Raw genomic sequence first — 14,015 nt, forward strand, 5'->3', positions numbered from 1 at the left:
AGCCAAAACAGTTCGTAACATGCATGACATTGGCTGTTGCCAAGGATATTTACATGTACTGTATGTTCATTCATCGTCAAGTCCATCTCAAACATTATGTGATACATCGAAAGTCTGCATATCCATTTAACTACCGGTAATTTAATTAACGTAGGAATTGACTGCATATATTTGTTTGGTTCATGCAAATATGAACTGCCCAAACAGTGTACCACTGTATGAGTCCACATAATGCCATAAAGTTTCTTGTGACTTTCAGAGATTTTACTACAGCAAGCATTGGTTGGAAGCAGTCCAAACACACTGGTTCTGTCCTATCTAAAACATGCCGTGCTTTCACAGGTGAGATTTCTATGACCTCTTACATCTGTTTCAGAGGAACCAATTTGCAGACACTGTTATAAAACAAGTTTGTTTTGAAAGCACAGGAACAAATTTAGTAAATACAGGACTCCAACTTAAGAATTTGTTGCCTACAGCAATTTTTAGAAAACATTGCCATGGGTGAAACGGCCTATAACAGTTTGTTTTGCAAAGTGATTTTTGCTATATGTAGACATTTCAAAAGCATAAATGTTAAATACTAGCAGATAATATACACCAGCTATATACCAGGGGTGGGAATTCTCCTCGGATCAGCTGTTTTCCTCTCATGGAACATTGCATTTCTTTGCATTTTAATCGTCCTTTCCTCAAAAAATGTGTCACATGGCACAGATTTTAACCTAGGATTTCAAGAATTTCCAGGACCTCTAGATTTCCTCTTTTTTACAGTTCACCAATTCCCACCCCTGATATACAGTTTGCCATCGTTGAGTTGCTTTACCAATGGCAGAACTTTTTAACCAGTGGCAGAAAAGTGCCATCGGTGACGCTCCTGACCTATGGCAATTTATATCTCAACTACGGCAATTGCCGTCATTAAGTTCGAGTCCAGAAATAAACTAAATATAAAAACGTCTAAATGGGTTATCCAAATGTTCAATTCTCAGAGGCGTGTTGATAACAGATTTATTTATTCCAAAACTATCATCTTTCAGCAACATTAATAAGTTGTTATTATTCAGTGTACAAAACATAGTGATTTACATATGAATAATCAAATGTACATCAGGGCTTCTAGATTATTTAAGTCTTATTTTGTAAATATAAATATCCTGCCCTCTCTTCCCACTCCCCAATCTAAGGTGGTTTTTCGAGCTCTATCTCCCTCTTTATGTGACATATCGGATTATTACTACATGTATTAGTAAAATTGTAGTTATTTAAAGTAGGGCTACTGAATTTTTAATCATGGCTAGTACATTTTTTAAATCACTGATTCCATGGCTAGTGGATGTTTATTAAATTCTAGAAGCCCTATACATTCATGTATTATACCAATAATGAATATTATCATGTTAACGACACTCATCGTTTTGTGTTGTTTTAGGTGATACCCTACAGCTCAGTGTTCAAACACATCTCCAAGTTTGAGCAACTCACTCGACCCTACTGTGTGCTGGCTCTTGTTGATCTGGCTGAAGTGTTCGCAACAAAAATAAGGTAAAATATTTGTTATCAAACATGCTGATTGAAAATAAAATAAAATAAACACTATATAGCTAGCCAGGTCGTTGAGAAAGTATTACACACATGTATTACTTGGCAGTAACTGGGTCTTAATCTTCTTTATGTGTGCGGTAACATGTTGTCACAAGGAAGAGATGGATTACTTGCAATATATTTCATATCTTGATTTTGTCTGGGGTATCCACCTCGCGATAATTTTAGGGTTCACACTGAAACAAATTTTGCTTTAGCCAATTTTTAGATATGTAGAGTATTTCCTTAAAAATTATTAAAATGTGACTAATTTAAAGACACTTTTATGAGCCAAAGACTAAATGTAGCCACCTTGTTAAAAAAATTAACAGTTATCTGTTAATAATCCCCATAGTATAACTTATGATATAACAGAAACTCTTTTCTTTTAAATGTCTGATAGCTTAAAATTTCAATGTTCTTCTGTGTGTTTCATATTGCCGTCTAAAGCAATACATTTTATTAGTATCTTGCATTTCACATTTCTTGTGTTGTCAGCTATATTTAACATATAAAAAACATAACATTAGTTTTTTTGTTGTGTTCTAGTTTTACATACAGCCCAGACAGTGCTCTCCAGCTAAGCAAATCTCTGCTGTTACTGCTGCACTGGTTGCTATTGACAACCCTGCGGTGTCTGCAGAAGGTGCAGGAAGGCAAACAGAGCCAGGAGTACTTGGCGATCATTGAAAACTCGAGTACCGCGGTTTTAAGAATGCTGGAACAGCAGACTGTGTGCGCCTTGTTACAGATCTCACGCTCTGAAGTCGTTGGTCAGTTTGTGTTGTTTGTTAACACTTCAGGTTGTTTATAGATTTTAGGGTTTTAACCATCGCTCGGTAATGTGTAGTTTGCTAATTGAAGTTGAATTTAGAGGACATATTTCTTTAATACTTTAATTAAAACAAATTTCCATTTAAAATGATGGATAATATGGAAAATATATTGCTACATATTTTCAAACAAAAACGCTAAATTCCTAAAACTGTTCTCGTTAGAACTGTTAAAACAGATCTTCTAGAATTTGTTTTAAAATCCACTAACCATGGGATCAGTGATTTTAAAAATTTACTAGCCACAATTAAAAATTCATTAGCCCTACTTTACTTTAAGTTTAAGTTAATACAATTTTACTAAATGATAATAAAAATTGAATATGTCACCTAAAGAGAGAGCGAGAGATAGCTTAAAAACAGTAACATTGGGGGTGGACTTGGGGGGCAGGATATTCAGCTTAAAAACAGTAACATTGGGGGTGGACTTGGTGGGCAGGATATTCATATTTACAAAATAGACTTAACTGCAACATTTGACCAAAAAAATTCACTAGCCGTCGGGCATGGCAATAGTAGTTATTTACTAGCCCAACATTGAACATAACTAGCCATGGGACTGGGGCTACCATAATCTATAAGCCCTGTTAAAAGAATAATTGTCACTTTGTGAACAAAATACAATGAAACCCACCCCACCATTTAAAAAAAACCCTGAAAAGCATAGTTCAGTTAAAACGGGATGTCGGTTCGACAGTCACGGGTATTCATTTTGCTAAACCGATCAAAGTTTTAATATTATTATTTTAATAAAGATTTCAAGATATCTGAAAAATAATAAAGAGATTTTTTTAAGCGATTCGCTACCTTGGGATAATATTTCCCTAGGGTTTTTTATTTCCATCTTCATCGAGTGAATCGATCGCATTGATATTGCCAGGTGATAAAAAGTAGGTTTTGTAAAGGCAGTGTATATATTATTTGGCACCCAAGATAAATGATTTTAATAATGAACACTACCACTTCCATTTTTATAGGTGATACCCCCCCACCCCCCCGAAAAAAAGAAAAAAAAAGAAAGAAATAATAATAATAATAAATGTTTCTAATATTTATTAAGGAATTGTTGAATAAACAAATGACAGTAAGTAAAAATCATCAGTTACGGCCAATTAAATCTGCACTGAGGTTAAAATATCAGACACAAGTTAATGGACACAAAAGACAGAATGACTGTTCTGATCACGTCACAAAGTTGGTGCCAAATAAGTGTGTGTGTGGGGGGGTTCTGTCGGAGATTGCCGAAAAAATAAAAATAAAATGTTTTCATTGTTAAAATAAAATATAACTTTTATTTGTGTATCAAACATACAGATGGATACTGGTATGGGACACAACAGAGGCTGTTGAAAAATAGTGTTAAATTATGTTACCGTAACTGCCGTAAGCTACTGAAGTTTTTCGTACACAACACGGCTTGTTTCCTTTGATGTCCAGTGTGCAGACTGATCGATGTTTTTCAGTGTGAAAAAAATGTGCATCAGAACTGGGTGATGTAAATTATAACAGGATACCAAAAAATAAAGAGGGGTGCAGAAACAACAAATGGGGCTGCCACACATCAAATGAGGTGGCATATCACGAAAGTGAGGAGGCAAAATGCAGTGAGAATGTATATTATACAACAACACATGGTACGCGCATGACTAAATATAGTTTCATTGCGTGATACGAACTAAACACCCATTAACTCCAACCAGGATCCAAACATCCGTGTTAAATACTGGCAGATAATGTTCATACACGTTTATACATTTTGCTGTCGGTCAGGAGCTTTACCGACTGCAGTAATTTTATCTGACGGCACAAAAGTGCCATCGGTTACGCCCCCAACTGACGGCAGTTTATATGTCACTGACAGCAATTGCCGTCGTTGCCGCCGTTAAATTCGAGCCCTGGGTTTCACTGACTGATGAAGAAATCTAATGTTATTATATTTGTCAAAGATTTTTGTCTTTGATATAAAAACTCCTATAACCAAGTATAATTAGTAGTTTTTGTGTGAAGTATTTTAATTTATGTTTTCAGATGTGTACCGTGAGTTTGAGCAGACTGAACTGAACGTGCGCGGTACACTGAGTCAGCTGCCACAGAATTCTCTACCAGGCTCGGTACGCGAGAAAGTGTCGCTCACTCTCACCAGTTTGTCTCAGTAAGTCTTACTCAGTCAGTTACCACAAATGCGCTACCGGGCTCAATATGCGAGAAAGTGTCACTCACTCTCACCAGTTTATCTCAGTCTTTCTGACAGTCAGTTAACACAGAACGCTCTACCGGGCTTGGTACACGAGAAAGAGTCACTCACTCTCACCAGTTTGTCTCAGTAAGTCTTTTACACAGTCAGTTACCACAGAACGCTCTACCGGGCTTGGTACGTGAGAAAGTGTCACTCACTCTCACCAGTTTGTCTCAGTAAGTCTTTCTCAATCAGTTACCACAGAATGCGCTACCGGGCTCAGTACGCGAGAAAGTGTCGCTCACTCTCACCAGTTTGTCTCAGTAAGTCTTTTTCACAGTCAGTTACTGCAGAACGCTGTACCGGGCTCGGTACGTGAGAAAGTGTTGCCCACTCTCACCAGTTTGTTTCAATAAGTCTTTCTCAATCAGTTACCACAGAATGCGCTACCAGGCTCAGTACGCGAGAAAGTGTCGCTCACTCTCACCAGTTTGTCTCAGTAAGTCTTTTTCACAGTCAGTTACTGCAGAACGCTCTACCGGGCTTGGTACACGAGAAAGTGTTGCCCACTCTCACCAGTTTGTTTCAATAAGTCTTTTACACAATCAGTTACCGCAGAACGCTCTACCGGGCTCGGTACTTGAGAAAGTGTTGCCCACTCTCACCAGTTTGTTTCAATAAGTCTTTTACACAATCAGTTACCGCAGAACGCTCTACCGGGCTCGGTACGTGAGAAAGTGTTGCTCACTCTCACCAGTTTGTCTCAGTAAGTCTTTCACACAGTCAGTTAACACAGAACGCTCTACCGGGCTCGGTACGTGTTTCAATAAGTCTTTCACACAGTCCGTTAACACAGAACGCTCTACCGGGCTCGGTACGTGTTTCAATAAGTCTTTCACACAGTCAGTTACTGCAGAACGCTCTACCGGGCTCGGTACATGTTTCAATAAGTCTTTCACACAGTCAGTTAACACAGAACGCTCTACCGGGCTCGGTACGTGTTTCAATAAGTCTTTCACACAGTCAGTTAACACAGAACGCTCTACCGGGCTCGGTACGTGTTTCAATAAGTCTTTCACACAGTCAGTTAACACAGAACGCTCTACCGGGCTCGGTACGTGTTTCAATAAGTCTTTCACACAGTCAGTTAACACAGAACGCTCTACCAGGCTCGGTACGTGTTTCAATAAGTCTTTCACATGTTGGATCTTTTCCATGTACGGGTGAGATTTAACTGGGTTGGTTGAGTGTGTTCTTGATTAGCTTTATTCCATCTTGAACCACCTTGGTGGACCTATTGTTTGGTTTAGTTTGGTCACCTGTACTCGGTAAACAGTATCCATCAGCTATTATATCAAAGGCTGTTATATGTGGGGGAAGTGCTTATGAAATACTCCTTGCCATTAATGAAAAAATGTAGTGGGTTTCCTCTGAAGAAGGGGCAGGATGTGGTAAAGCGCTCGCTTGATGCACGGTTGGTTTCGGATCGAACACGTTGGTGGCCTCAATGAGCTATTTCTCGTTCCAGCTAGTGCTCCACAACTGGTATAACAAAGGCCATGGTATGTGTTATCCTGTCTGTGGGATGGTGCATATAAAAGATCCCTTGCTGCTAATCGGAAAGAGTAGCCCATGAAGTGACGACAGCGGGTTCCTCTCTCTATATCTGTGTCGTCCGTAGCCATATGCCTGACACCATATAACCGTGCGCCGTTAAATAGAACATTTCCTTCCTTCCTCTCAAGGCAACTCAGCATTGCCAAGTGCTTGACATCCAGTAACTGATGGTTAATCAATCAATGTGTTCCAGTGCTTGACATCCAGTAACTGATGGTTAATCAGTCAATGTGTTCCAGTGCTTGACATCCAGTAACTGATGGTTAATCAGTCAATGTGTTCCAGTGCTTGACATCCAGCATTAGCAGTAGCTGACATTAGAGATAGAATATGTATTTTTTCGAGGAGATTTTACAGTTGATATATCTGTTGACTTCTAGCATAATAAATTGCATGTTATAACTTATAGCTCTGTGGTAGTGATCACATGAGATGCATTGGGTCTGAATTATCCTTTTTTACCCAACAAGTGGTCCATAACTGGTGTATGAAAGGCCATGGTATGTGTTGTTCTGTTTGTGGAAGATTCATGAAACATCCATTGTTGCTGTACAGTTCATATATTCTTTGTGAAGACAGGAAAACGTTCAACACCAATTAGTCATAGTTTAAAATCAGCTGAGATTTTGTTAACCACTCCTTTCCATTTTTGATATAAATTGTTTTCTGTTTGTATGTTACTGGAATGTCAGCTGTTGACCGATGTTGAAGTAATGTTTTTTATTTCTTATTTGTAGATTACAAGAATCTCAGTTGTCGAACACTCCGATACTACAAGTTCCTCACCTTCCCATTTGTCCAACTATCAATGGGCTTGTGGCACTGGAGGTAGTGCTGAATCCAACCAATGAAATGCAGCCATTTGTCGACCAAGTCTTGGTCATCACTAGACTACTGGTAATGAACATTTGCTTGATAAATCATCAGGATTTCAAAAATTACTTTTTACTTTTTTATTCAAGATATGGAATGTGTATGTAGTAGCATCATCGTTTTGGAACAAATGACAACTGCATTGTTTTGGGTCAAATGACTCTTTAATGGCTGACAATAGATTCCATTTTTATATCACCCTATAACAATATAATTAAAATACAATATAACAATACATTCATTATGCATATATAAATCTCAGGATACACAATACATAATATTCCTTCATTTAAATAATAGTATTTAACGTGGCATGACATAAAAGTAATTAATGCATAATACAAAATATGTCTTATGATTACAACAGATATAGTTATAATACATAATATACATTATCACTCACATGTCCAAATAAATGATTTAATATATGTCTCCATTATAACAAATTACAATACACAAGATATTCTCAATCATGTGAAATACATACATGTCCTGAAATAAGAATTATATTATAAAAATACATATACAAATATATTACATACCAAGTATGTGACACCAGGGCAAATGGAACTGGTCACACTTAAAAGGATTGACGTATCTGCATAAAAGAATTACAATAATAAATAACCACGCAGACACGTTATGCTTCATAAAATATATAATAAAATACAACAATCTCTAAAGTGTTCATCACCACAAACATACACTAGCAAACATTGCATTCATATTAAATTATGTTTATCACATATTTAGATTTAGATTAATCAAATTACTGAATTAATAAGAATTAATATTACACTGTACAGTTTATAATGTTATACAGAAATATATAATAATTACTTGTTATAAAGCATGATTTAGTCAATTACATTTACATTAAAGTATATGTTATTATAGTGTAGCCAAACAATAAATAACCTAACTATAACTAACCTTAAGTCTTCTCTAGAAATATCTTCCAATAAATTAAGCAAACATGAAGTATTAACTCTAGAAGAGCAAACTATAATGTGGACCACAATACCAGACGTACACCAGTATTTAAGGAAACAGTGAACTGTAATAAGCTATCACTTCAGACAAGAACGCTAAAACCACATCAGCTTACACTGTACCCAAGCTGGAAACAATAGGACAGGCGCGGCGCATGGGTGATAGTGCTATTGTTACTAAGTTGTGCAAGGTGTCATACATGCCTGTGCAATTTGTAACAAGCCAAGATACCTGAAAATAGTAATCAACTTGTCATTAAGAATAAAATAATTAAAGGTACACAATCTGTTGTAATTCACTACCTGTTTATGGAAATAAAATAATTAATTACATGAAAACAAATAAAACCAATGCATTAATATAAAACAATAATTATCCACAAGTCAATATTATTACATGTATACATGACATACATACTTCCAACGCTCACACAGAAAATAATTTAGTTTTAGCCAATTTAAAAAAAATATATTTAGAATATTTCCTTGAACATGATTGAAAAAAGGCTAATTTTTTCAATTTTATTTAGCCAACTACTAAGTATTGTTTTTAGCCTTTTTGTAAATAAAATTAACAGTTGGCTTATTTGGGAATAGGGAGGGTGAGCCCTGACTTTCCTATGGGAAAATGCCAATTAGTTACACTGAGATGGAGGCAACGATTTGGAAATTTTTACACATCCTGTATTTGCAAAGAAACCTTTATGTTGCGATCTGAATCTTCTTGCTGAATCAGCTATAATAAAGAGCTTATTGTCTAGGTTTATTATCCAGGCTATTTATTTTGTTAAAGGGACATTCCCGAGTTTGCTGCATTGTAAGATGTTTCCGACTAATAAAATATTTCTACAATTAAACTTGCATATATTAAATATATTTTCTTGTTTAGAATATCAGTGTCTGGATATTCAATGTGTTTGTGGTCATCTTAATATATACTACTCAAAAGAATTTAAGGGTCAAAAATTTATAACCAAATAAGTTTCAGAGTGTATTAGATTGACAATGTAAACTACACCCATTTTTTTTTTTATTGTTCCATATTTACAAAAAACCACAAATAAACGTCACTGTATACAAGAAAGTCACATGACATGCTGTCAAAGTTGAAGGTTGTCAAACATGGATTTTACACATTAGAACATTCGTTTAATAGTGTGTGAATCCACCCCTGGTGCAAATACACTCGACACATCGTTGCCTCATGCTGTTGATCAGACGTCTGAAGAACTCTTGGGGAATGGCCTGCCACTCTGCCATAAGAAGTTGACCCAGATCATGAAGGTTGGCCGGAGGGGCATGGTTATCCCGAACTCTCCTGCCTAATTCGTCCCAGGCGTGCTCTATTGGGGCCAAGTCAGGCGAATATGCTGGCCAATCCATCCTGGCGATACCTTGTTGTCTGAGAAAGTCCGTTACCACCCTGGCGCGGTGGGGTCTGGCATTGTCATCCTGCAGAACTGCCCCACCGCCAATCTGCTGAAGGCCTGGGAGAACCAACGGCCGGATAATCTCATTCAGATAGCGGATTCCATTCAGATTGCCATCCACCACATAGAGGGGGGTCCTGTGGTGGATAGAGATGCCGCCCCACACCATGACGCTGCCACCACCGAACCGGTGACATTGTCTAACGTTAACGTCAGCGAAGCGCTCCCCAGGACGTCTGTAGACACGAACCCGACCGTCGTTGAACTGGAGACTAAACCTGGACTCATCAGTGAACATCTCTCGACCCCACTGAACACGTTGCCACTGCAGATGAAGCATGCACCAGTGACGTCTGGCCATTCTGTGACATGGTAGGAGTGGTGGTCGAACAGCCTGGCGACGGCAGCGTAGATTATTGGCTCTCAGACGATTGCGTATGGTTTGATCAGACACTCGAGTTCCAGTCGCAGTCCGCAGATTGTCACGTAATCGGCGTGCAGTGGTTGTGCGTTGGCGTAGAGCCATATTGGTGATGTAGCGGTCCTCTCTATTTGTAGTGCTTCGGGGTCTTCCCGAACGTGGACGATTTCGAATAGAATTCGTTGCTTGGTACCGTTGCCACAGTCGCCAACAACACTCTGACTGACACCAAGTCTCAGAGCAACATTTCTTTGCGTATTGCCATCCTGAAGCCAAGCAATAGCCCTTCCTTGATCTTCGATAGTCAGTTGAAGTCGTACCATTGTCGAATTTGGAGTGCACCATACACGAACGCAAGCTCCAATTATATGGAAATTCAGCATTGGGAACATGGAATACACGTGCAAAGCGTGCAAATGAAGCGCTTTGTGAAAAAGCAAGTTATGGGCACTTAGCAGACCTTTCGCTTTCGCCCTAATTTACGTGCAAATGTAAGCATGTTTTTGCCATTAGAACTAGTCGACAGTGTCAATGACAGTGGATTTTAATTCATTTATGGGTTGCTTAGACCCACTTTCGTCAAAATGGAACAATACCATGCGTGACATTATGGTCTAGCTGATATAATTGACATTCAGAAAATAATGTCGAAAATATCGTCTGACCCTTAAATTCTTTTGAGTAGTATATTTGTAAGAAGCCCAAACTGGATTTTGTCTTCAAATAATTTTGTACGTAAGGAAAAAAATCTTTTTTAGGAAATAAAATTTAACTTAGTGCAAATATTAGAATGATCAGAAACACGTTTAATATACAGCCACTAATATTTTATGCAGAAAAATATATTTGATATGTAATTACAATCGTCAAATGTCTCTGTTAGTCGATAACATGTTAAAAATTGCAGCAAACTCAAGAATGTCCCTTTAACATTTAATGTTCAATGGCCAATGAATGTGCTCTGTTAGTGTTGTTAACAAAAGTTGATATTTATTTAGTGAGCTCTAGTGGTGTTAATAAGTGTGCTCTAGTGATGTCACAAAACAAATGAAACTATATTTTAACTGTAGAAACTGAGTTGGCCTCAGCTGTACCAGGAAATGTTCCGTGCGTGTTTCATGGGTTTGGTCGACTCGACAGACTCTCAAGAGGAACTCAAGTGGGCAGCATTCACCTTTCTTAAGGTGAGAAGTTTTAAAAATGTTTGCATTATCTTAAAAATAAAATAAACATTATGAAAACCCCCAGGAATTCTGAGAGTACTACTGAAGCAATACATGTCCCCTGCTGCGCCAACAAATTTCAATATCTCATCAGTTTAAGAGCCATAACTGTGTGAAAAAATGGGTAAATTGCCTTGAAAGTCAAACTTGATGAATAACAGAACATGATAAAACTATATACAAAATTTCAGCTCAATACAATGAGGCATTGCGAAAAACAAAATGTCTGGATAACAAATTTTCATATCTCTAAAGTTCAAGGGCCATAACTGTCAAAAATGGGTAAATTGTCATGAAAGTCAAATTCAGTCTGTGACCTTACATGATAAAGCTATATACAAAATTTCCCTAACAGGATCCGAAAACTCTTTGGGTCATTGAGACATCAGGGCTTATAGATTATTGTAGCCCCACTCCCATAGCTAGTGTTATTCCATGTTGGGCTAGTAAATATCTACTATTGCCATGCCCGACGGCTAGTGAAATGTTTTGGTTAAATGTTGCAGTTAAGTCTATTGTGTAAATTTGAATATCCTTCCCCGAACCCAACACCCAAAGCTCTATCTCTCTGTTTAGGTGACATATCTGATTATTACCATTATCTTGTAAAAAGAATTATTAACTTAAAGTCAAGTAGGGCTAGTGAATTTTTAATCATGGCTAGTAAGATTTTAAAATCATTGATCTCATGGCTAGTGTATTTTATAAAAATTCTACAAGCTCTGTGACATACACACACCCTCACCACGTCAAGGAAGAAAGGAGGAAATGTTTTATTCAACGACACACTTATCCACACCAAGAAATGGACCGTGATGGGGAAGGGGACTAGTAAAACAAAATATTTCATTAAATTAGAAAATTTGTTTTTGTTTCAGATGCCTCACATCCTGACTAAGATGCAGCAGCTGAGTATCGGTGCGGACTTCCGTGTCGAGCTGGAGCGAGGATTCGATCTCTTCCTCAACTACATCCACCTCCTCGACCTGACAGACATCAAACAGAAGTAGGTAGTCTCAGAGAAAAGAAATGTTTGTTTAACACAACTTCTGGCCATTTTAAACTATGGCTATTTGGTGTTTAAAATGTTGGTTATGGCAGTGTGACTTATATACATGGGTTACTATTGTCGGATAAGCAGAAAGGCATCTTTTAAACACACTTTCCCATAGACAGGATGGTGTATACTAAAGCCGTATATACCAGCTATGAGTACATAGTTTTGAAAAAATTTCTGTGAACTTACTCTTTAACTGTTTTTTTGCAAGTTTGTATTATTGATTATAGATGCATTGTATTAGTATTGACCCATCCTGTTAATTGTTCATACCTATTAAATATATTTATATTTAAATATATACCTATATATGTGCGAATACTATACATGGCAAATATGTATAACAGTTTCTGACTGTATTATGGGCCTATGGCCTTTATACTGAATACAATTGTCTTGTCTTGTCACAGTGTGTGAGATCTTATTCATATTTAGTGTGAAGTTGTTTGACTATGATGAATTGATGTTTTATTTCCGTCAGGTATGACTGTGTTGGCGAGTTACTCAAACAGTGCGTGCGGTTTGAGCTGCTGGCTGAGACTCAAAAAGATCACTTGCTTCAAAGACGGTAAGTTTATCATCACGCTATCAGTTCTTGGAGACACTAGGTTTTCTTTTTGTTACTTCAGTTGATATTGTCATAATTTTTTCCCACCTTATTTATTCTAGGAGTGCATTATTGTCTACTTTAACAGGTTTAAGGAGATTAGTTATTGGTTTTGTTGCCAAAATATAGGCTCTATATAAAACAACCTTGTATTTATATATAAAATAATAGGGGGAAAAAAAGAATTGATACTTTAACCTAAATGAAAATAGGACAACTGTTGCTTCATTGTGGGTTTTTGTCTTCCAAATTAATATATGATCGGACTCTATTTTGAAATTATCTGTGTGGTCCTTAACGCTATATAAACGTAAATAAAATGTGTTGAGTGCATCGTTAAATAAAACATTTCTTTCTTTCTTTCTATTTAGAATTTTGTCTATTAGTGTCACCAATGGTTTAGTTTAAGTGTTAGACCTGTGCTGTGTACAAATCAGCCGTTATTTAATCTTGGAGTATGGTAAATAGTTTTGTTTAACTGTTAGATCTGTGTGTTTTGTTTCTTTTCAGAAACGCGGAGAAAGAGAACCCGCGTCTGCCCGAGACGAGTTCAAGCAGCAGCACAACGTCGCTGATAATGCGAGCTGAAATGACGGTAACGTCAATACTGAAGGTAGAGGTAGTTTCATCCACACTGTTGGCCCAGTGCTTTCTTGCTTCTCTTTGGTTCGCTGTAATGGCAGTTTTACATTTATTTTCATCACGGTCGCTTTTTTTATTACACAGTTTTGTTTCCTTTGTTAAATAAACTATGTTAGTTTATGCACACATGAAGTATACTATTAGATTTTGTTTAGTTTTTTTGTCCTCATTTCATAGTGTTTACTATCAATAACCTTGCTTGCATTTTATAATGCGTTAGACCAAACTAGATTTTACATTCCAAGACAAGATTTCAAATTTTATATGGGAAACACTTTTTACAGTTCCATGCATTGTGATCATTTGAACTTATGGGAGAAAAAAAAATTCCTGATTAGTCGAGTTAAGTTTCATGTTTAGATCTGTTCTCACAAACTTTGAGTCCTAGATCATTGAAACTTGGTTTATAGATGCACTGAAAAACGTTTATAGTAGGCTAGATATTAACTTCTTCAGGATTTTGATTTGACCACAGTGTTGATTATCAATCACATTGTTTGTATTTTACTGTTGTCTCGCAAAACACTGTACAGTAAGTATCACTGTTGTTACTGTCTGAT

At 37.1% G+C, this 14,015-nt stretch overlaps 1 protein-coding gene across 4 annotated transcripts in view; it reads left to right on the forward strand.

The window, feature by feature from the left end:
- LOC121381941 (mediator of RNA polymerase II transcription subunit 24-like) overlaps positions 1-14,015 on the forward strand; it is a 37,691-nt gene that overhangs the window by 4,007 nt on the left and 19,669 nt on the right. For 2 of the 4 annotated variants that reach the window (XM_041511365.1, XM_041511366.1), the window contains exons 3-11: positions 260-342; positions 1,433-1,545; positions 2,134-2,357; positions 4,446-4,569; positions 6,948-7,107; positions 10,997-11,110; positions 12,028-12,155; positions 12,688-12,774; positions 13,324-13,432. In XM_041511365.1, the coding sequence (XP_041367299.1) occupies positions 260-342; positions 1,433-1,545; positions 2,134-2,357; positions 4,446-4,569; positions 6,948-7,107; positions 10,997-11,110; positions 12,028-12,155; positions 12,688-12,774; positions 13,324-13,432 (1,142 nt within the window). The remainder of the gene's footprint in view (positions 1-259; positions 343-1,432; positions 1,546-2,133; positions 2,358-4,445; positions 4,570-6,947; positions 7,108-10,996; positions 11,111-12,027; positions 12,156-12,687; positions 12,775-13,323; positions 13,433-14,015) is intronic. The other 2 variants (XM_041511368.1, XM_041511367.1) reach the window with 2 other exon arrangements.

The sequence above is a fragment of the Gigantopelta aegis genome, chromosome 9 (genome assembly GCF_016097555.1).
Source record: "Gigantopelta aegis isolate Gae_Host chromosome 9, Gae_host_genome, whole genome shotgun sequence".
Lineage (NCBI taxonomy): Eukaryota > Metazoa > Mollusca > Gastropoda > Neomphalida > Peltospiridae > Gigantopelta > Gigantopelta aegis.